Source organism: Sorex araneus, chromosome 4, assembly GCF_027595985.1.
Source record: "Sorex araneus isolate mSorAra2 chromosome 4, mSorAra2.pri, whole genome shotgun sequence".
NCBI classification, from domain to species: domain Eukaryota; kingdom Metazoa; phylum Chordata; class Mammalia; order Eulipotyphla; family Soricidae; genus Sorex; species Sorex araneus.
The window spans coordinates 144261598-144285714 of record NC_073305.1 but is presented as its reverse complement, the minus strand read 5'-3'; the positions used below and the strand labels follow the sequence as shown (position 1 = coordinate 144285714).

The 24117-nt window shown below is 40.5% G+C and overlaps 1 protein-coding gene across 1 annotated transcript in view; it reads right to left on the bottom strand.

Moving 5' to 3' along the window:
• SLC35F1 (solute carrier family 35 member F1) overlaps positions 1-24117 on the bottom strand; it is a 481371-nt gene that overhangs the window by 42011 nt on the left and 415243 nt on the right. The window contains exons 5-6 of the mRNA XM_055135200.1: positions 15821-15977; positions 13817-13869 (exon numbers count right to left, since the gene is read on the bottom strand). Of these exons, the coding sequence (XP_054991175.1) occupies positions 13817-13869; positions 15821-15977 (210 nt within the window). The remainder of the gene's footprint in view (positions 1-13816; positions 13870-15820; positions 15978-24117) is intronic.

The following is a 24117-nucleotide window of genomic DNA, read 5'->3' as shown; positions in this document are numbered from 1 at the left end:
CTTCTTCCTTCCTTCCTTCCTTCCTTCCTTCCTTCCTTCCTTCCTTCCTTCCTTCCTTCCTTCCTTCCTTCCTTCCTTCCTTCCTTCCTTCCTTCCTTCCTTCCTTCCTTCCTTACCATCTTCCTTCCTTCCTTCCTTCCTTCCTTTCTTTCTTTCTTTTCTTTCTTTCTTTCTTTCTTTCTTTCTTTCTTTCTTTCTTTCTTTCTTTCTTTCTTTCTTTCTTTCTTTCTTTCTTTCTTTTCTTTCACTTATTTAGATTGTGCATGGTTGTATCAGAAGTTCCAGAGACTACCTTTACAAAATCTGATCTAGCACATCAAGAATCCCCATACATGGGCTCTGATGACTATTCACTTAAATATTTAAACATCAATTCAGTGAGTACCTACTATACCTCAGGCTTTCTACTCAGGGTTAGCAATACAATGAAAAGCTGGATTAATGGGAAATTTAGGGTTGGTATTAGAGATAGAAAGGGAAGAAAGATAATTCTTACAGATAATATCAGGGGATACATTTAGAAAAAGTGATTCGGTAAAGCTTCTTCATAAAGATGGCATAATCTGAATACTGAAGACCTAAAATGAGGAGCTCTGGCTGTTATATGAGGAGCCAGAGAATATGTTAGGCAGGAGATGTGCAACTGAAATGACCCTATAAATGGACTGGACCGGATGTGCTACAGTAGTTTCCAGAGGTCAGACTCTCTGAACAGCATGAACAAAACTGAGCAGTGATAAGACATGAGACTGAAAAATTAGACAGAGGATGGATCAGGTAGGGTCTTAAGGGACTTAGGAAGAAACTGGAATATTATTCTAGTTGGAATAGGAAGCCATTGGATATGATGTGATAAGTGACTAACATCTACAAAAAAAAGTTTTTGAAAGAGACCTCCCAAGCAGTGCTCAGGGGACCCAACAGCCACTCACTGTGATTCTTAGCCAACCCATCCAATAATTCAGTGCTAAGGACTGATTATATGTTTTTGCTTGGATGTTGCAGTGCTGGTATTGCCTGGAGTCTCCAGGACATCCAGGCAATGCTTGGGAACCTCCAGGTCTACACCTGGTGAAGCTGGGAAGGCTTCTGGGGCTGAGATTAAATCTGGGTAGGGTACATGCCTCATGCCCCTCTACTATCTCCCTGGCTCCTGATGTGATTCATTCTTTCTTTCTTTCTTTCTTTCTTTCTTTCTTTCTTTCTTTCTTTCTTTCTTTCTTTCTTTCTTTCTTTCTTTCTTTCTTTCTTTCTTTCTTTCTTTCTTTCTTTCTTTCTTTCTTTCTTTCTTTCTTTCTTTCTTTCTCTCTCTCTCTCTTTCTTTCTTTCTTTCTTTCTTTCTTTCTTTCTTTCTTTCTTTCTCTCTCTCTTTTTCCCTCCCTCCCTCCTCCATCCCTCCCTCCTTCCCTCCCTCCCTCCCTTCCTCCCTCTCTCCTTCCTTCCTTCCTTCCTTCCTTCCTTCCTTCCTTCCTTCCTTCCTTCCTTCCTTCCTTCCTTCCTTCCTTCCTTCTTTCCTTCCTTCCCTCCTTCCCTCCCTCCCTCCCTCCCTCCTTCCCTCCCTCCCTCCCTCCCTCCTTTCCTCCCTCCCTCCTTCCCTCCTTCCTTCCTTCCCTCCTTCCTTCCTTCCTTCCTTCCTTCCTTCCTTCCTTCCTTCCTTCCTTCCTTCCTTCCTTCCTTCCTTCCTTCCTTCCTTCCCTTACCATCTTCCTTCCTTCCTTCCTTCCTTCCTTCCTTCCTTCCTTCCTTCCTTCCTTCCTTCCTTCCTTCCTTCCTTCCTTCCTTCCTTCCTTCCTTCCATCCTCCCTTCCTTCCCTCCTTCCTTCCTTTCTTCTCCCCTCTCTCCTCTCTTTCTCATCCCTCTCTCTCTTTTTTGCTTGCTTGCTCCTGACTCTGTAATCAGGGATCCTGCCTGGCAAAGCTTGAAGGACCATATAAGGTGCAGGTGATTAAACTTGGGTTGTCTGCATGCAAGGTGAGCACTCTGCTGCTGTACTATCTCTCCAGCGTGCCTGCTAACATATCTAAAGATTTTTTTTTACTTTACCCAGAGAATGGCTTAGAAGCTGAAATGTATGGGATGTCACCAGTGAGAAATGTAATGTCATAGCCCAGGCAAGACATGCTAGTGACTTGCTGGCAAAAGCAGCCCAAATAAGGAGAGGCAGTGGGTCAGTAATGGCATTAAAGATACATACAAATTCTCAGGGTACCCTGGCTAGAGTAGAAACTAGCTGAACTGTGCTATGTATTCAGGTGGATAAAACTGAAAGAGAATCAGATTTTCAGAGAAAAATTTTTTAAAACATCTTCATTTTGAATGTGTTAAATTTTAGAGGCTTTTACATCATCCAAGAGAATTTGTCTAGAAGGGAATGGGATATGCAATTGGCAGTCTCAGGGAAGAGGTGTGATTTTACAAGCACAATTGGTGAGCCAAGGCAGATAGGAAAAGAGAAACATAGCATTTTCATCTACTCATCAGAGTTTCTCAAGATGTTTCAAGCTTTAACATTTTAAATATAGGTTTCTTCTTTTTTTCTAACTGTAAAAATTAAATTTAGGAGAACCAGAGTGCAATATACATGACATCACAATTAATCACTTAGTGTGGTCAAGCAATTTTTTAGTGTGTGAGTATTCCGCTTTGGGAGCTAAGCAGTCAACCAAATGAATACATGATTAAATTGAGAATAGGAAAGCAATATTGCTGCAGCTTGCTGATTTGATGCTCTTAGATGGACATAAGCTAGTTAATGGATGTTAGCATGCTACTGAAAGCTCAACTTGCTGTCCATGTAAGGTTTTCAAACAATCAATCAACATGATCAAACAAGTAAACTGAATTACTTTTTGACAGATAACTACATAATGGCTACAGCAACTGAATTTATATGCAGAGTTTGTGTACATTATCTCTCTTATTTGGAAAATGTTCTCTCTCACTAAAGATAGAATTTGGTCAGCCTTCTCTTTAGGCACTAAAGAAATCAGAAAGAATAGTATCCTCTCATAGGGGTTAAAAAAATAACAGGCTTACAGTGAGACCCAAACTTTAATAACTAAATTTAAAAGGTGCCTGTCAAGATGGCAGGCTGGTGCTGGGGCTAGTGGGGATGGGCGGTAGGAGGGAGAACCTAGGAACACTGGTAGAAGGAAATTGACACTGGTGGGATACACTGGTGGTGGGACTGGTGATGGAGCATTGTATGTCAAAAGCGCAACTATAAATAACTTTGTAATTTAGGGTGCTTGAAACGATAGCACAGCAGGTAAGGCGTTTGCCTTGCACGGAGCTGACCTGGGTTAGATTCCTGTGTCCCTCTCAGAGAGCACGGCAAGCTACTGAGAGTATCCCACCCGCAAGGCAGAGCCTGGCAAGCTACCCATGGTGTATTCAATAAGCCAAAAACAATAACAAGTCTCACAATGGAGGCATTATTGGTGCCCGCTCAAGCAAATCGATGGACAATGGGATGACAGTGCTACAGTGCAGTGCTAATAAAATAAAATTTGGGTGGAAAAGAGAAAGAAGCACACTTGATGAGTTTACTAGCAAAGAAATAGTTCAGGGCTAAGGGTGTAGCTCAGCTGCAGACATATGAGCTCCCTTTGCATATGAGTCCCTTCATTCAAAACCAGAGAGAGTAGGGTGGGAGAAGGAAAGGAAAAGACAACAGGACACAAAGACAAACAAATAAAAATGACTCGATAGGGGAAATATAATTTAAGGTAAGGCAGTAAGTTACTCAACATCCCTGGACCTAGAGAAACGTAGGGAGAATCTGTTATTAAACGTAGGGAGATCTGTCATCTGATCTGATAACAGAGATCAGAGAGAAGAAAATCCAGAAGAGGTAGACCTAACAGAGCACATTCAACCATTCATAGAGACCTGACTCCAAACAGAGAAACCAAGAACAGTCTGGTTTCTTTCTCCTCCCACCCTCTAGTCTACCCATGCTGCTTGTCTTTCTGCAAGAGCTGCAAACCAGAGGGCAGGTTTCCTGGGAAGTATAGTGTGCTTGGGCTACCTCTGCAATGCAGAGCACAGTAAAGCAGAGTAGAGCAAGGGCTGGAAACAGCCTGGAGTAAACAAAACAGAAAGGAGACCAGTACATAGAGAACAAGCAACTTGTCCTCAGGTCATAGACTGTGCACAAATCAACTATAGTCCTAAATTACTATATAGGGACATATGTGACCCTAATGCGTTTCATTTTATATATGATATAAAGTATATATGTATAAAGTATATATACCGAAGTATATATATAAAATATATAGATGTGTGTGTGTGTATATATATATACCGAAGACATCCAGAGCCCAGCCACAGCCATGCTCAAGGCCCCTGTCTACATGTTTGGACGAGCCTCACTCATGAAGATACCGGCAGAGGAACCCAGGTGTGCAAGACCCGGGGCTGAGACCTCCAAGCCTGCTCGGATCAGGACTGGGCCTCTTCTGCCCAGATTTCCCATTTCCCAGTAGCTAGACAGTCAGACCCAGGGACTGTTCCCAGCGCCATGTAATCCCACCAATGGCCAACACCCAAAGACTTAAAACCAAGCTCCCGGAAGCACTTGGAACCTACTTATCCTTCTGGGAGAACCTAGCAAGCTGCTGAGTTTCCTGTCCACATTGGGAGAGCCTTGCAAACTCCCCATAGTGTATTCATAAGCCAAAACCAGTAACAATGCTGGGTCTCATTCCCCTGAACCTGAAAGAGCCTCCAATGCGGCATTGTTGGGAAGGACGAGTAAGAGAGGCTTCTAAAATCTCAGCGCTAGGACGAATGGAGACGTTACTGAGATCGCTCGAGAAATTCTATGATCACGGGATGATGATGATGATGATGATGATGATGATGATGATATAGATGAATGTGTATGATATATGTTTATATAAGATGCATGATGTTTAAATAAGATTCATGGTCTGTGTTTATGTATGTTACATATATATACATATGTATATCTCCTCACTTTCTTAAAGATCTCAGTCCTGTGTCTTTTGCTTTCTTATGAATCTGGGTTTTGCTGTTTTTCTGAAAGTGTTGGTTGATTTGGGGCCATACGCAGCACTGGTGCCAGGGATCAAACCCATAGCTCCTACATGAAAAGCATTCATTCAGTCTTTTGAACTACAGCTGTGGCTTCATTATATTTTTAAAATATTATTTTTAATCTTAAATGTAGGGTGTAGATAATACTGTTTGATAAGGAGAATACATGTTTAGATTTGTTGTTGCAATAAGTCTATAAGAAAACTTTTATTGATGTGCACAGAAACCTACCAGAAGTACTGACAAAGTTTCATGGCAAGGGACAAAAGAATAACATCCAGAAGGGGAGAGAGAGAGGGATGGTGGGAAGAAATGTACCTTGCAAGAAAGAAACCCCACCTCAGATCAATAACTTAAAATCAGAAAGAGCTTTCTTAGATGCCTGGTTCTGAAGAGAGTTGGAGTAATGAGGAAGTTGAGCCAATATCTGTCAACCTAATCTTACATTCTATACTTAGAACCCTGGGCCAAGAGGCAAGAAGATACAAATTGTAACAAGACGTTGGAGTCACTGTCAGGAGCCATCTTGGTGACCTGTCTCCGTCTTCCTGGAAGTAATACTGGTGTACAGACCATCACATTGGTGTACATTGGCTCTCACTCTTCTTAGTAATAGACACTGAGAGCAAATCCCTGAGGCCAGCTCCAGTTTATCTTTTTGCAAAGGCCTGAGCTAGCCAGGGGCCTAGAAAATGATCAAGAATGTTGACTCCTAACAGGCAAATAGATCTGGCCCCTGCCAGTCCAGATATGACTGCTAGGAAGCTAGTTACACCCATAGAGACATGAAGCACCCTGTGGCTCTCCCAAAGCAAAGTCAGTTATTCGTGGGGTGGAGGGTCGGGGAACACGATCACTGAGTACTGTGCTAAACTGCTTGCTCAAGGCCAGCCTCACTCTGTCCCAACCACGGTTTATTTTGTAATCACCTGGAAAGATGGCCCCAGTCACCCCCAGGTCAGAGGAGCTATCACTGTTCAGTGGCTGATGGGAAATGGTTACTTCAAATGCCTGGTCACTGACCTGGCCTCCTGGAACTCAAGCCACATCCCCTCAGGCACATGTGATCTTGATTGACTAATTGAACTCAGCAAACAAATACTGCAGAAGCATTCATAGTCTAGAAAGTTTGGTTGCTGCCCAGGTCAGCTCAGACTTGGTGACAGAGACCTTGCCAGGCACTCATGATTATGAACCTCTAGTTGCCGCCTAGGCCTACCTGAATATGGACACTCTAAGTCAAGTCTTTAAATAGCACCCACATAATGAAGAGATGGAAAAACTCATTTCCACTGATAGTTGAACACTAATACTGAGAATAACTCCAATTAAAGCAAAGTTATGTAATCCCTGAAAAAGATTTCAAAGTAACAGTTCTATGATGCTCATGAAAACAAGAAGATCAATGCAAAAGAACTTCAACAGGCCAAAGAAAGTATGAGAGAAAAGTTTGGAAAAAGACCAAACAAAAATCATAGAGCTAAAGAATACTGTAACTAGACTTAAAAATAGGAACTCAACAGAAGGATGGTTGAAATTGAAGACCAATTCAGTTCAAACACAAAAAAGTTAATCTATGAAAAAAATATGCATTTCTATATTAATTGCAGTACTCTTTACAATAGCTAAAATTTGGAAAAAACTCAAGTATCCAGCAAATGCTAATGAAACATACACACACACACACACACACACACACACACAGACACACAGACCAGAGAAAGTTTACTGGGTTGTAGTGCATGCTCTGCATGCAGGAGGCCCAGATTTTTTTTTTAATTTTTAAAATTTTATTGAATCACCATGATATAGTTACAAGCTTTCATGTTTGGGTTACAATCACACAATGATCAAACACCCATCCCTCCACCAGTGGAAATTCCCCACCACCAATATCTTGGGTATACGCCCCCTTTCCCACCCTCCCTCTGCCTCCATGGCAGACAATATTCTTCATACTCTCTCTCTACTTTTGGGCATTATAGCTTGCAACACAGACACTGAGAGGTCATCATGTTTGGTCCATTATCTACTTTCGGTATGCATCTCCCATCACAACTAGTTCCTCCAGCCATCATTTTCTTAGTGATCCCTTCTCTATTCCATCTGCCTTCTCCCCTCTGCTCATGAAGCAGTCTTCCAGCTATGGGGCAATCCCCCAGCCCTTGTATCTACTGTCCTTGGGTGTCAGCCTCATGTGATGCTACCCTACACTCCACAAATGAGTGCAGTCCCTCTATGTCTGTCCCTCTCTTTCTGACTCATTTCACTTAGCATGATACTCTCCATGTTTATCCATTTATAAGCAAATTTCATGAGTTCATCTCTCCTAACAGCTGCATAGTATTCCATTGTGTAGATGTACCAAAGTTTCTTTAACCAGTCATCTGTTCTAGAGCACTTGGGTTGTTTCCATATTTTGGCTATTGTGGACAGTGCTGCAATAAATATATAGGTACAGATGTCATTTCTACTGTGCTCTTTTGCATCCTTGGGATATATTCCCAGAAGTGGTATTGCAGGGTCATATGGAAGCTCAATTTCTAATTTTTGAAGGGCTGTCCATATTGTTTTCCAGAAAGGCTGGACCAGTTGGCATTCCCACCAACAGTAAAGGAGCGTCCCTTTTCCCCCACATCCACGCCAGCACTGGTTGCTTTTGTTCTTTTGAACGTGTGCCAGTCTCTGTGATGTGAGATCATATCTCATTGTTGTTTTGATTTGCATCTCCCTGATGACTAGGTATGTGGACCATTTTTTCATGTGCCTTTTGGCTATTTGTACTTCTTTTTTGAGGAAACTTCTGTTCATTTCTTCTCCCCATCTTTTGATGGGGTTAGAGGTTTTTTTCTTATACAATTCTACAAGTATCTTGTATATCCTGGATATTAATCCCTTATCAGATGGGTATTGGGTAAATATTCTTTTTCATTCTGTAGGTTCTTTCTGTATTTTGGTCACTGTTTCTTTTGAAGTGCAGAAGCTTCTTAGTTTGATGTAGTCCCATTTGTATATGTTTGCTTTCACTTGCATGGTCAGTGCTGTTTCATCCTTAAAGATGCTTTTGGACATCTTGCTTTTGAATGTCATGGAGGAGGCCCAGATTTGATCCTTTCATCACATGGTTTCTTGCCCTTTTACTAAAATGTGAATGAAACTAGAGGATATCGTGTTAAGTGAAATAAGTCAGAAGAAGAAATACCAGGTGATGTCTTGAATATGCTGGATATAAAAAAAATATCAAGGGAATAGAAAATAGCCAAAAGAAACAAATCCTTCAACTCTGATGACAGAATTGAGGTTACCTAACTGGAGTAGAGAGACAGAGAAGGAAAGAGAAGAGGATTATAGAGTTGTGAAGGGATAATGAAATGTTGGTTGTCAGTGTGGGATGATAATACTAAAACATGTAAACAACTTATATTCTTGTTTATGGAACATTACATCAATAAAATATTTCATTTCATACATATTTTAAAATTTTTTTCTACTATTAGATGGAATGCTGCCTGACTTATGATTCATTGTATCACTGTATCACTGTCATCCTGTTGATCATTGATTTGCTTGAGTGGGCGCCAGTAATGTCTCCATTCGTCCTAGCCCTGAGATTTTAGCAGCCTCTGTTTACTCATTCTTCCCAGCAGTGTTCCATTGGAGGCTCTTTCAGGGAAAGAGGAATGTGACCCATCATTGTTACTGTATTTGGTACATCGAATATGCCACAGAGAGCTTGCCAGGTTCTGCCATGTGGCCAGGATACTCTCGGTACCTTGCCAGGTTCTCCGAGAGGGAGAACTAGGCTATTAGAGGTCACATGGCCACAAATGTAGTCGTGCAGTTCTGGGAGCTTTGTTTCATAGTCTCTGGATCTTGGCCACTGACTGATGGGATTACATGGCTGCTGGGGGCAGTTTATGGATGTGGCTGCCAAGCTACTGGAAAATGGGGGATCTGGGTAGAGGAAACCCAGTCCCCATCCAAGCAGGCTTGGAGATCTCAGCCCCAGGTCCTGCACACCTGGGTTCCTCTGCCAGTTCCTTCATGCGTGAGGCTCATCTGAACGTGTGGAAGGGGCCTTGAGCATCGCTGTGGTTGGGTTCCAGAGGTTTTTGGCTGCCAGGGCTCTGCTAGGACTGGGGAGGGAAACTCAATCCACCCCCCTCCAAGGGGCCCTGGTGAAGACAGCCAGGTGTGGGGGCAAGAGAATTATGAATCATTTAATAAAATTAATTATATACTTAAAATAAAAAATAAAGTCTGTGTAAATTGTTATTTAGAATAACAACAGGTCAGTGAAGGTTACTAGTCAGGCAGGGCTTATTCAAGTAGTCCACAGTGCTCACGGCACTCAGAACTCTGAATCTGCCCAAGTTGCCTCAAACATCATCTCTTCAATTCAATGCTGGTAAAATAAATGATATGTTACTCTTAGGGGGTAATGAGCACAGAATTCAGGGCCTCATATATGCAAAAATGTGTTCCACAACTGATTTACATCCTTAACTAAAGAGGGTATATTCCCAGTTGCCTTTAAGGTCTTTTCTGCTCTCTGGTCTCATTATTCCATTTTCAAAGAAAAAGACAAATCTCCTGTTCTGACCCCCAAGGCAAAAGCCAAAACCAATCCAAACATCACCACCAATAGGAAAGTGCAGCCTCTCCTTACAGGCAAGCGTACATTTGTACATGTCCTTGAACACAATATAGAGAATGGGTTAAAGGGAATATTTAAGCTGATTTTCAGTTGTGACTCCAACACATCACTCTAGATATGAACTTTTCAATTCTAGTGTCATGTTTTACTTGAATTTAATGACAACATTTCTGCTCAATAGAGTAAAATCAATAAATAAAAACAAATAATATTTGTTATTTTCTTCCTGTTAATATTTGTTTCTTCCAGTTGGCCAATGATGAAACTCTAAGAATCTCTTTAAATCCAGAAATCATAAAACATTTATTTTTTCTTATTATTCAGTAAAAAAAAAGTTTAATTTAATAAAGAGGAGCCATATAAACTATCCAAGAGAAGTTTGAGAGAAATTACTGATGGAGAGAGACAGATGGTGGGAGGTAAAGACAGTTTTGAGATGCTGTTTCTTAACTCAGATATAGTAAACTCTGCACTGTGCACTGTGATCAGAACTCATCACTGCTCAAGTAAAGCAGTGATTTTAGGATGTTGACTCCATCCTGTCATCTCTCTATTTTTCTGTTCCCCAAATGCCAACTGCTGATATTTTATTGCCATTCACTTGCCCTGGTCTCCACAGCTTCCTTTCTGTCTGTAATTTTTTGGGAATAAAAGGCAGGTGTGCTTATCCCCTTAACTTTTGGTAAATGATATAAAAAGATAAACATATAAAGAGCCACCTCCAGCCTGGGCAAGAACCAGAGTCAAGGCTGTGAAGCAGCATGTTTCAGCACACCCAGATGTGCATGCTACTGAGAAGAAAATGAAAGAACACTGGCAAGCAAGCTGCCTAGGATTGAAATCCAACAAATCGCCACTTGACAGCTTCCCACCAATTAGAATACTGACTGAAATGTTCATTTGCATAATAAAGTGGTATTGTGGCATAGTTCACACACTGAACCTTTCCTGCCCCCGCCCACCTCCCTTCTGTCTGCCCCACCCTCCTCCATTCCATCTCCACCACATTAGCATGTTCCCTGCTGTGCTACTTGGGTGGCTCAAGTGTTTCCTGGGTCTCATTCTGGGACTGCAATACTGAAACCCCAATAAAAATCTGCCATATGGGAAACAAGAGAATAGCAATTCTTACACTATAACACGGTTCCTGTAACTTGACCAGGTTTCCTTCCACTGTCTTTCATCACTTGCTTATTTAATAAATATTCATTTACTGCATTCTATGTGCTTAGAATGAGCTTTAAAAATGGAAACTTGTAGGCAGTCAAGATGAGGTAATGAAGACAAATGTGACTCTGGTATAAAAAAGTTCAACCCAATCTTTCCAATGCCTCGTTACAAAACATAAATGGTTATTTGGTTCCCTTTCTGGATCATTTTAGTCTCATTTCAAGTTAGGGACTAAATGGATAGCTTTGCAGCATGTTCATTTTATATAGCCCTTCCACATCCCAAACAACAGGATACTGCTATTCTAATGGCAAAAGGAGAGCTCAGAATAGAACTGTGTTTGTATAATACATTTAACTAGCACTAAATTACAACAGGACTTTAGTGAACCTGCACAGGACATGCACATAATTAGAGGACACATTATTTTTATGAGTGCTATGGCTATTAATATAGAATTAATTTATGCTCACAGTCCACTGGATATGAAATGTTAGTGATCCAGTGAGAATAGAAGGGTGGAGTGCCAGATAAACTCATTAATCTAAGGTTAATCTAATCTAGTTTTAATCTCACTTGCCAGAAAAGGTATCCAATCAAGACTAGATGATAGGATGACTAAAGTGAAAAATAGCAGCAGACAAAAGGAATCTCAGCCAGGAAATGGGGAGAATGACAAAAATAACGGGATGAAGAAGAAAGTTTTTTCTGGTCTCTGCCCTCATCATCAACACCCAGACAGAAGGTAGAATCAAGCAGGGCTTGTATGCATGGGTAGCCATAGACAAGGTATGGAGTACAGGGATCTCACCCACATGGCTGTGGCTGGAGACTAAGGAAAGCCTGGATGACAGAGAACTGCTGAGGTATAGTCCTAGAGAGACCTAGTGACAGGTACAGAGTAGCAAGTCCCAGTCAGGGGACATAGATGACAGAGTTCCTCTCATGTAGACAGAATCAAGATTAGGAACACAAAATCTGAAGGTGAGATTGGCATAGAACAAGACCAGATCATTGTACACTGGATATGACTAGGACATGGCGATACACATCAGAGAGAGAGAGAGAAAGAAAGAGAGAGAGAGAGAGAGAGAGAGAGAGAGAGAGAGAGAGAGAGAGAGAGAGGAAAAGAGAGAGAAAGGAGAGGAGAGGAGACGAGAGGAGAGGAGGAGAGGAGAGAGAGAAAGGAAAAGAGAGAGACAGACAGACAGACAGATCAGATGAGATGAGTGACTTGACTTGTACACGTTGGAAAGACTAGACCAGCTTTTAGGTAGCTAACAGTCATCCAGCATTTCAGATACCACTTATTTCTAAAATCATTTTTCTCTAAAATTATTTAGGATGATTTAAGATGTTGGGTGATGTGACACATCTTTTTAAACTGGGTAATAAACTTTATCTTCTTAATGACCTGAGTTTTGTATGCAAATCTCTCACACATTTCTCAAGTACAGGAAAATCCACTTTTACACTAAATTTATCAGATGAGGGTGACAATTTGTTTTCTACCTCTGGGCATCACAAAGGCAAATACAGTTTTAACTTGCCACTGATTTCTTTTCCCAGCTTCCCTCCTCTCCCACTCCATCCCCTCCTCTCTACAGATTTTCATTTCATTGTAATAGTCTATAGCAAAACGTGAGAGAAATTAAATGGCAGAGTCTGTGACAGACTTGGGGCTGCTCAGCACTGGACGACACTTTGAAGTCACTCATAACTATGAAGCTCTGTATGTCTTTATCCTCAGAGAGAATCAAGTTGGCCTCGGATACTTGGAGGTTAAGGGGGAGGAAAGTTACGCTGAGAGGTTCATATTATTGCCCATGCTGGTGGATGTAAAAGTAAAATTTGAACTAAAACTTTGAATCCGTTAAAAGTCATGTAAGGGGGCCAGAGCGATAGCACAGCGGGTAGGGCGCTCGCCTTGCACACGGCCGACCCGGGTTCGATCCTCGGCATCCCATATGGTCCCCCAAGCACCGCCAGGAGTAATTCCTGAGTGCAAAGCCAGGAGTAACCCCTGAGCATCGCTGGGTGTGACCCAAAAAGAAGAAAAAAAAATGAAAAAAAAAAGTCATGTAAGCAGGATCTACGCAGATAGGGTGTGTGTGTGTGTGTGTGTGTGTGTGTGTGTGTGTGTGTGTGTGTGTGTGTGTGTAGACTGCCTGCATTTTTATCCATTCTCCTAATTCCATTGTTTGTGCCCCCATTTATGAAGCCCCTCTCCCCAACAGCCAAGTCCTGTGTATAGTGCTCAAATCCAAGTATGATGATATAGACATGGAAGGGACAGCTTATTGGATAAGGGTACGGAACTTGGCCATGCCATCATTAGAACATCATCCTAAATAATTTTAGAGAAAAATGATTTTAGAAACAGGTGGTATCTGAAATGCCTGTATGACTGTTAGCTACCTAAAAACCGGTCTAGTCTTTCCCACCATGTCCATTTGGAGATCAGTCAGCCATTTTTATGTGCAAACTGTTCCCTTCTGAAAGGTTTTATGAGTTCAGAAGCTTATTACACTGTTTGCTTTTATGCCTTTTTGTTAAGTTTAGATTTTTCCTTTACTAAAGTGCATTTTTTTTAACGATCACATCAGTTTTGTGATTCTTGGCTAGAGCAAATTACTGTCATTTTCATCCCCCCATAGCTTCAGGGCATTTTTTTTTCTTTCTGGTTGGTCTTTAACCTAATAACGTACTTTGTGTCTACACTAATGGCATCTTGATGATGATAATGGGGAGAAGCTCAATTAAGAAACATTAGGAAGCATCCAGCTCAGATTCTTTCAGTGTGCAAGAATTTCTTAAACTGACAAGGGATTTCACTTTCTTTTTGTTCCCTGCATTAGAAATTCTTTCAAACATATTTCTCAGGTTTACAAAGTTTAACATCTTAAGGTGAACAACCCCCTTACCTATTTGCCAGTCCCAGGGCACCTTTAACAGCTCCTTGTGCTCCATTATAGCTCTGGAAATTAAAAGAAAAAGTACACTGATCAGCAAGATTATATAGAAAATGCTGCGGTTCAAGCAAGTTCTGTGCTCAAAGCTCTAACCATTTTCTGAGTGAGTTTTCTCTACGGTAAGGATTTTCAAGTTTAAAACGAATAGAAGTTAAGACACTCAACAAAAATTTAAAATGCATATAAATTCATCTGTAGAATATGTTGAAAACAATGTTCTGGAACTCCTTTTTACAGAATCTGGTTTATGAGATGTGGGGGAGGCCCTTGGATGTACATAAGGTCTCAGGTAATGCCTAGTGCTACGAGAAACCACCCCTGGAGAACAATTGTTCTGGAATAGGATGAGGAGGGGAAGTTGGCACTATACCACGAGAGTCTTTTTGCTTCCAGTGCACTGTCAGGTTATCTGTTTCCTCCAAACACACCTACTGCCATTATTTTGGCAGCAGTGTTCCCTGAAGGACTCAGTTATTTCTAATGGACTGTAACTGACACAAATGTGTGCTAGAGTTTGGGATATGTGTTTTTTGAGACAAGAATAATAATCCATAAAATGAGCTATCCATCTACATAATGTTGGTTATAAATAGTTGAATGGGACAATTTCTTTTCATTTCACCAAGCTGAGTACCAAGTTTTGAGCTTTATAATGCCATCCTACTTTTAAAATGAACCCAAACTAAATCTTTCTCAGTCTTTCCATCTCTGTGATTTCTTTGTTAAAAGCTTCCACCTGTATCTTAGAATAATGAAATTTGAAGAGTTTTTTGAAACAGCTTATCTATGAAAATAAGTTTAAGCTAAGGGCAAGTTGTCCTCCATAAATAACTTTGGACATTGACACATTACACTGTACTTGCCTGTAGAAAGTGACTTGGTAAAGTCAGAATTATTTGCTTTGTGGAAAGGGATTCGGTGATATTACAATGGTGATCATATTATTATTCTTTACTTCTTGTAAGGTTTTAGCTATGGATTTTACTGATTGGAAGCATGTTTTGTTGAACACTTACTTGCACAACAAGTAAGCACTAGTCAGTAATGTGCTCAAGTGCCAGAATTATTGTGAAATTGTGTTTTTTATCTTTATTTATTTAGAGAAATATGAAATTTCTAAGAGATGAATTTGAAATCTAGTTCACTCATATATATGTATGTATATGTGGGCAATAAAAAAACCTATTTATAAAAGGGCAATTTAACCTATAAGTTTTTTATTAGTCACTGTCATCCCACTGCTCATCGATTTGTTTGAGCGAGCACCAGTAACGTCTCTCATTGAGAGACTTATTGTTACTGTTTTTAGCATATCCAATATGAACGGGTAGCTTGTCAGGCTCTGCTGCACGGGCTTGATACTCTCGGTAGCTTGCTGGGCTCTACGAGAGGGGCGGAGGAATCAAACACCGGTTGGCCTATCGCTCCAGCTTTTTTTATTAGTAAGTAGAATATTCCTTTTTAAAAAATACTTCAAGAAGGCAGAAAGCTAGTACAGTGGGTATAGTTTATACAGATAGTATAGCTTGCCTTGCATATAGTTGATTCGAACTTGATTCCCAGCATCTCACATGGTCCCCTGAGTACCGTCAGGGCCAGGAATAATTCCTGAGCACAGAGCCAGGAATAACTTTTAAGTGCTGCTGGGTATGGCCCAAATTCCCCCCCTCCACAAGAAAACACATAAAAAACACCCCATCAAATCATGCATTTACACTTAGTTTTTCATTTTCTAAATAAAATACCCTTGGTTGATTTAGAATAATCAATTACTTCTAACAATTTCTTGTAAATTATCTTCAAAGTTCATATTTGTTTTAATCATAACTTGTAATAAACTTGTTAAATTTGGAATAAGTTAACTAATAAAGATAATGAATTTTTGAGATTTTATGGGGGAAGGGGCAGTAAGAACAAGCACTGAAAGTATCTTCTTCTGGATTCCTTTTTACTCACAATTGAATTCCACTGAAAAATGCACCGAAGAGTCCAATCATTCCCAGAAATTCCACTCGACTGAGGGTTCGGATGATATATTCTTCCCAGACGTTAGAGATCCCATATAGAGTGGCTCCTCCTAACACCAGAAGGTCCCCTACCAACTTATTTTCCCCTAGGAACAAAAACACACACACACAAACACAAAACAAAATAAAGAGACATTAAAGATTTTCTAAAGAGAGCCAGGCACCAGCAAGTAGAACTTCTTTTGCCTATTACGTTGTGATGTGTGTGTATATATATATATATATGTATATATACATATATAGAGAGTATATATATATTTACATAGTATATATATTATACATATATATAAATTCTATGTTTTGTCAGCTGAGATTTAATAAAGTTCATTCTGGGCTCTGTATTGTTCTGGTATAAAAATATTTCTCCATCCAAGGATCAAGAGCCTTCGTTTATTGACAATGTGGGAGAATGGCATAGCTACATATCCAAACCAGCGTCAACCACACTGAAAACATAAGATCCAAACTACAACAACCAAGATTTTAAAAGTGCTTGTCATATGGTCAGGTGGTGGGAGTTTGTGTGTGTGTGTGTGTGTGTGTGTGTGTGTGTGTGTGTGTGTGTGTGTGTGTGTGTTGGGGGAGTGATTGACAATTTGAGAATACTGGTAGAGATAGTGACACTGGTGGTAGGATTGGTGCTAGAACATTAGATGCCTAATCTTCAACTATCAATAGCTTTGCAAATCATGGTTCTTTCACTAGAAAATTGTATAAAAATAAAAAGAAAGGGAAAGGGCGCGCAGGCGGCGAGGCAGGCGAAGGAAGGAAGAAGGCCAAACTGGTTGCTCGATCGGTTTATTTCATGTCCATCTCCATTCTCCTCTGATTCTCCTCCTGCTTCTTTCTCCCCCATCCTACTTCATTCTCTCTCTCTCTCTCTCTGCCTCTCTCCCGGCTCTCGGTCTCTCTCTCAATCTGTGGATCTGGCTCTCGTGGATCCTGCCCCGTGGATCTGGCCCCCATGGATCTGGCCCCCATGGATCTGGCCCCCGTGGATCTGGCGCCGTGGATCTGGCCCGATGGATCTGGCCCCCAACCCACTCTTACAGCCTAGTTAAATCTCCCCAGCATGAGGGGGTTGGGGCATACACATAGGTGTGGTCAGCAATAGGGTAAGGTTCTTTTCCCTCAGGGGATGCTTCTCCTAGGACTTAATTCTCTCTCAGCAGGAGGATCCACCCAAGGGCAGAATCCCATGAATGTGTTTCTCTTCTCCTCAGCCAGCAAACATATAAGAATTCATAATATTTATTTTGTATGGACACAATAAGAGATGCATTAAAGCTTATAGAATTGCTCTCCTGGGGCCATCTCAATCTCAGACTACAGTGCTCAGGCCAGATCAGTCTTTCCTATCCCTGACAGGGTCCCAGTCTCATAATTACTATTGGATCATGACAGCATTTGTCTATGATCAAGCTCTTAACTTATAGTTAAGAATTAGGCACTTTGGCCAGGCCCATCTCGATGCCAGGGTAGCACATAACTCACCGCTTGCCCTGGATCCTTCCTGTCCCACGTCGGGGACCCTACTTTGGGGTGCTAGGAGCTGAGGGCAACTGAGGCTGAAGTGGAGAAAGCAGATGCCCAGGAGGGAATATCGAGGCCAATTAAGTCTTAAGTTATAAAAACATAATATTGTCTTCTTGTGTCTATACAAAAAAGACATAGCTTTAAAGTAAATTATTCAAAAGGCATAAAGAGGAGAGAAAGGCAATGTTATAATATTCAGTGTCCTAGGAAGTTCTGACCTTACCAATTAACAGAGTTTGATTAAGGGAAGAGCAGATAAACTGGTAGAATTGGTTACAGATAAACAAAAGAATGGGAGTGACTCGGGAGCACTTTGATGGGTGTGACTGATAAATCTAAGCTCCTAGTGGCAAGGGGAAAGGACAAACCAATGATATCCAACAGAAAATATTGTTGTATATAAAACCAGAAGTTGCTTTTCTGTGGGGTAGGTGGGCCAGACTTGGCAGTGCTCAGGGGTCACTCACTCACTGGTGGCATTTTTGGGGAACATATGTGGCTTCAGTGATTGAGCTGGAGTTGGTCATGTACAAGTTGGAGGTGGCCATCTACTAACCTACACCCAGAAATTATACCTATTGAAAAAGAGCCAAGTTTCTTCTGGATTTTTCTGCCTCCCAAAAGCCCCATGTCTTCTGTACAGGGGTGTGCCTATGAATATATGCCAATATGTGGACATGTTATACTTGCTACAGGATACTTTCCAACAGCTTAGTGAACATGGTGTCAAACAAATAGAATGAGTCTCTATTTCTGTGCTGTATTAGGAGAAAAACGAATATAGATTCAGGAGCTTGGGTGAAATGTGTATTTGCTTAAAATTAAGACTGTTGCTTGGAAAATAAGAGTGAAAAGAATATGGATTGAGATTTTTGACACCACCCCTCAAAGCAAGGAATATAGGACTGAAATATATGTAATTCACTATTACATATTTTCCTTGTTCACATGTACATATATTAATTTAGGTCAGTTTCAGTTTATTTCTAGCTTTTAAAATTTTAATAAATGGTCCACCTGTTTACTTCCTAATAGGCAAACTCTTTCCATTCCAAAAAATGTGAATTCTGTTAAGGAAGAAGAGCAGAAATCAATAACTGGAGATATTGGGGCTGGAGCGATAGCACAGCGGGTAGGGCATTTGCCCTGCACGCGGCTGACCCAGGTTCAATTCTCAGCATCCTATATGGTCCCCCGAGCATTGCCAGAAGTAATTTCTGAGTGCATGAGCCAGGAGTAACCCCTGTGCATCACCGGGTGTAACCCACCCCTCCCCAAAATAAAAAAGCGAAAAAAAAACTGGGGATACCTTACTGGTGAGCTTGATGCTCAAGAAGTTTGTTTTTTTTCTGTGTGATAGGTGAGTTTTTTCCTGTTCTGTCCTGAGCACAGAAACTAGGCAGACAAATGCAGCTCTGGGTGGAAGAGTTGCTGGATAAGAATGGTACTCTCAGGATGGAACCATAGTACCTAATCTCAAACTGTGAGATTAGGCTATTTATTTGAACTCTTTCTTGTTTCCTGGTATAGGTCTGCATTTCTCTGAATTTTCCCCTTAGTACTGCTTTTGCTGTCCCATAGGTTCTGATAGTTTATGACCTAATTCACAATTTTTTCTTGAGGTATCTTCTTAATTTTCCTTTGATTTTCTCTTTGACTTCCTGAAGGATTTCTCCATTGTCAGTGCCAATTTGAAGATGGCTGCTGTAGAGCAGGCCTGGTGGCCCTGGCTTACTCCAGGGTGTCTGATCTTCTGGGGCATAATAACTTTTAATTCAGGTAATCGTGTTATATGTGTGTGTGTATACATATACATATATATATATATATACATATAGTATTTTTTGCAAACTTATCTGCAATTGAATTTCCTTACATTTTCAATGTTTACATTATTTATTTATTTGGGGGGACACACCCAGCAATGCTCAGATGCTGCTCCTGGCTTAATACTTAGGGAGCACTCTGGCAGTGCTTGAGAGACCATATTGTGCCATGGATCAAGCCAAGGCCCCTCACACACAAAACATCCATTCCAGCTCTTTAAGACAGACTTCTCTCAGTCCTTAAGTTTCCTTATTTTATACATTTTGTTTTGCTTTGTTTTTTGGTTTTGGGCCACATCCGGTGAGGTCCAGGGGTTATTCCTGGCTCTGCATTCAGGAATCACTCCTGTCAGTGCTCAGAGGACCATATGGGATGCTGAGGATCAAAAACAGTTCTACCCTGTACAAGACAAATAATAGCTGTATCAGCTCTTTGGCTTTGAGTTTCCTTATTTTAAAAAGATGCTTTTTTGAAAATAAATTGTTAAATCATATGAACCTGCAGGGCAGAGCCTGGCAAGCTCTCTGTGGCTTATTCGATATGACAAATATAGTAACAATGATGGGTCTCATTCCCCTTACCCTGAAAGAGTCTCCAATGTGGCACTGCTAGGAAGAGTAAAGAGATGCTGCTAAAATCTCAGGGCTAGGATGAATGGAGATGTTATTGGCACCCACTCGAGCAAATCAATGATCAATGGGATGACAGTGATACAGTGATACAGTAAAATGATATGAAATAATGTAAATAAAATAATGTAAATTGCTTAATATGTGCTGTATCATCTAATACACATTAAATATTCACTAAGTGATGGTTAAAAAAGAATGAATCAACCAGTCCCTTTAAATAACCATCTGTCACTTTGGGTTGGGTATTTCTCATTTTGGATTGTTTTTGTTTCTAATCAATCAAGTTTAAATTGCTTTGCAAGAATTGATTTCCTTTACAAACATTTTTTTCAAGTTCTAGAAGTATCAAGTTCGGAGATATATTTGTGTGCCTGTAACAATGGTAGGTAAAAAGGGAACATTACTTAACATTGCTACTTACCACTATATCAAGAAACTAACAGTAAATTATACCGCTGTAGAAAGCTGAAAGACTAGTAATGTGATTTATGAAAATGAATCCATCTCGTTGAACATTTTTGAGTTTTAAATGGAACCAATTGCCTTGCTTTTCTGGAACTTGCTGAGTTTTAGCACCAAAATTCTACATCTGGGGAGAGCAGATCTGGGACAATTGTTCACTCTAATTTACTATAATAAAACAATTATACATTTCTTATAAGAATCACAATTATGGAAAAACAAGTACTAAGTGGTATAATAGAAAAAACACTGACTGAACTTCACATCTACATCATACCATTTGCAAGTGTGTCCTTGTACAAGTTTCTTATCTTCTTTGCTCTTTGATTTCTTTGGCTTCAACACAGAGTAAAAAGATTTTCTTTGTAAGTTTGGAGGATTAAATGAGCTAATGCATGGGAAAATGTCTAGGGCCTTTGAATATTCAGTAAAATTGTTAGTTTCATTGATCATATTTAATTATCTAGTTCCTTGAAATATTTGCTCTTCCATGGAATAAACAAAAAAAAGAACTCTGATCATAATTGTTGTTTTGGATATTCAACAACTCTAGGGAGAAACTGTAAGACATAATCAATGTGTACTGTTAGAAAGAGGATATTTTGAATAGCAAAAATTTCTTTAATAAGAAGAAGCGATTTTATCAAAGTGCTGAATAAAATTTTAAGATGGGTTGTCTAACATAACATCTGAATACTCAGGTTTACTTTTCTATGAGCTTCTTTTATTCTTTAACGTGTCTGTGCAATTAAAATACCTCTCTCGTGGCTGGATGGATTGCACAGTTGGTAGGACATTTGCCTTGCACCTGGCCAACCTGGGTTTGATTCCCAGCATCCCATATGGTCCCCTGAGCACCGCCAGGAGTAATTCCTGAGTGCATGAGCCAGTAGTAACACCTGTGCATTGCTGGGTGTGATGCCCCCAAATAAAATAAAATAAAATACCTCTTCCTTTAAAAAAAGAAGCTATTTTTATTGAGTTATATCTTAATATTCTTTATTATTTAAAGTAATTAATAATTAATTAACTAAGGGGGTCAGATCACACCTGGCAATGCACAGGGCATATTTCTCGCTCAGGAGTGACCTCTGCTGGAGCTAGGAGACTATATGTGGTGCCAGGATTTTGAACCAGGGTCACAGCTGAGATGGCTGTATCAAAGGCAAATGATTCATTTTATACTCTCTTCTGAGAGAATCATGAGTCTCTGGTCATTAATGAGATTATCTGGTGACAGCCAGAGGAGGCTTGTGGTCATGACTGTCAAGTTGCTGAAAACAGGGGGACCCTGCACCAGGCTGTTTCATCCTGGGCACTCAGGAGCAGGGAGGGTGAGGCCTCTTCCCACCCCAAGGGATCCAGCCCCAGAAGCTGAAAACCTGCAGAACTCAACCTGTGCCATGCTCATGGCCACTCCCCACACACGCCTCATCCATGAGTAAACCTATCCCTGGACATCTCATACCTTACACCACTCATATTCCAAGGTAGCACACCACATTTAATGGGGTTTAAAGTAGAAGGTAATCAATTTTAGGGGGGATATACATTTATGCACACATATATATGTATATATACATTACGTATACACACACGTAGGCTCACCCTTTATTTATTTATTTTTTGCTTTTTGGGTCACACCCAGAGATGCACAGGGGTTATTCCTGGCTCATACACTCAGGAATTACTCCTAGCAGTGCTCGGGTGACCATATGGGATGCTGGGAATCGAACCCAGGTCGGCCGCGTGCAAGGCAAACGCCCTACCCGCTGTGCTATCTCTCCAGCCCCCATAGGCTCACCCTTTAACAACATGTGAGTGATCTCTTATAGAAGGGCTTAATGACCCCTGGGTCATTACAACAATCTTCACACACTTTTGTCTAAGGAAACTGTTTTGGAATATTTTTAGTGGTTTCACGCGGTCGACCCAAGTTCGATTCCTCCGCCCCTCTCCGACAGCCTGGCAAGCTACCGAGAGTATCAAGCCAGCACGGCAGAGCCTGGCAAGCTACCTGTGCATATTGGATATGCCATAAACTGTAACAATAAGTCTCTCAATGAGAGACGTTACTGGTGCCCGCTTGAACAAATCGATGAGCAATGGGATGACAGTTGACAGTTGACAGTGGTTTATTCATATCAAACAATACAAAATAAATTATTTTGGTTCTGCTTTGGGGCCAGGGTTGGGGTCCAGGATGGAAACATCCAAACTATGGTGGTGGGAAGGTGTAATGGTGGTGGGATTGGTGTTCAAATGTTAAATGTATTCAAATATTGTACAACTTTTTTAAAAAGGCAAATGATTTACTTTCTGTACTGTCTCCAGCCCAATATTCTTACTTTCCAATCTTCTTTTTCATAACTACACATTTTCTGAGAAAAAGTTTAAGTTCTATTGAGAGGATTGTATTAATCAACTGTACACACCCCAACATTTACCACATTCTTAGAGTCATTTCTCTTGCTTCTCTCTTTCCTTCCTTATCTTTTCCTTTCCTCCAAGAGTTAACAAAGAGAGAGTCTGTATTTATTGGAAAGCCAATAATGCTGTTATGGAGAGAATGTACATATTAGGCTCATTGATTTTGACCCAAACTTGGCAAAGATATCTCCCTTCAAGTGAACTCAAGCTTCCTATTGTGGGGAATCAGGTGTATTGTGATAAGCACCGAATTGAACACAAAGGATTGCTTTCCCATTTTGCATGCTACTCCATTGGTACAGTCTCCAAAGCCACGGGTCCCTCTTTCTACTTCTGTCCACAGTGAGTGAACTTACTGGTAAAGGTTATTTTTTTATTATTTTTTTTTAACTAAAAACATTATTTAACTAGTCTTCTGTTCTCGGGCACTTGGGTTTTTTCCACATTCTGTCTATTGTAAACAGTGCTGCAATGCACATGTAAGTGCAGGTGTCATTTCTACTATACTTTTTTGCATCTCCAGGATATATTTCCAGAAGTGGTATTGCTGGGTCAAATGAGAGCTTGATTTCTAATTTTTGTGAAGCGTTCATACTCTTTTCCAAAAGGGCTGAACCACTTGGCATTCCCACCAGCATTCTGTGCATGGTTGACTTCTCTTTTCAGTGCATCGTGGCCTGCAAAGGTAGTTTTTATCCTACCTTTGGGTTGCCCTTAAAACTTTATACCATGTACATGGATCCCATTAAATAAGCTCTAAAGATACTTTACCATGATAAACTGTAGTCTTTTGGGGGGTGGGGGACTTGAGCCCATCCAGCTGTACTCAGCAGCTACTTTTGGGTGGGCTCTCAGGAGTCACTCCAGGTGGTGTTCTGGGGACCACCATGTGGTGCTGAGGTACCACTCCCACTTATGGTATGTGTTCAGCCTTTGAGTTATCTCCAAAGCCAAAAATTTAATTTTTTAACGCAGGTTTGAAAAGGGATGGTGCCGTAGGCCTTAAACAGATTCATATGAAGATATAAATACTACTTCAGTACATTTTAGATATTTTTCATTTTTTACAAAATGGCCACTATTGAAGATCTGTAAAATGAATATAAGTGAATTTAAACTAGTTTAAACTCTTTTTCTAAGGTTCACATAAAATCAAAGAACATTTTTTCCCATGGGATTGATGAATACAATAAAGTAAAATCAGTTCAAGTAAGCATAAAATTGTGGGCTTCAACCCCAGATTCCTAAAAACAACTGTCTTCCTTGACTATGGGATTCCAGGTGATAGCCAGTATAAACGGTGAGGGTTCAGCAGAGTCTTGTAAATGCAGGCACAAGC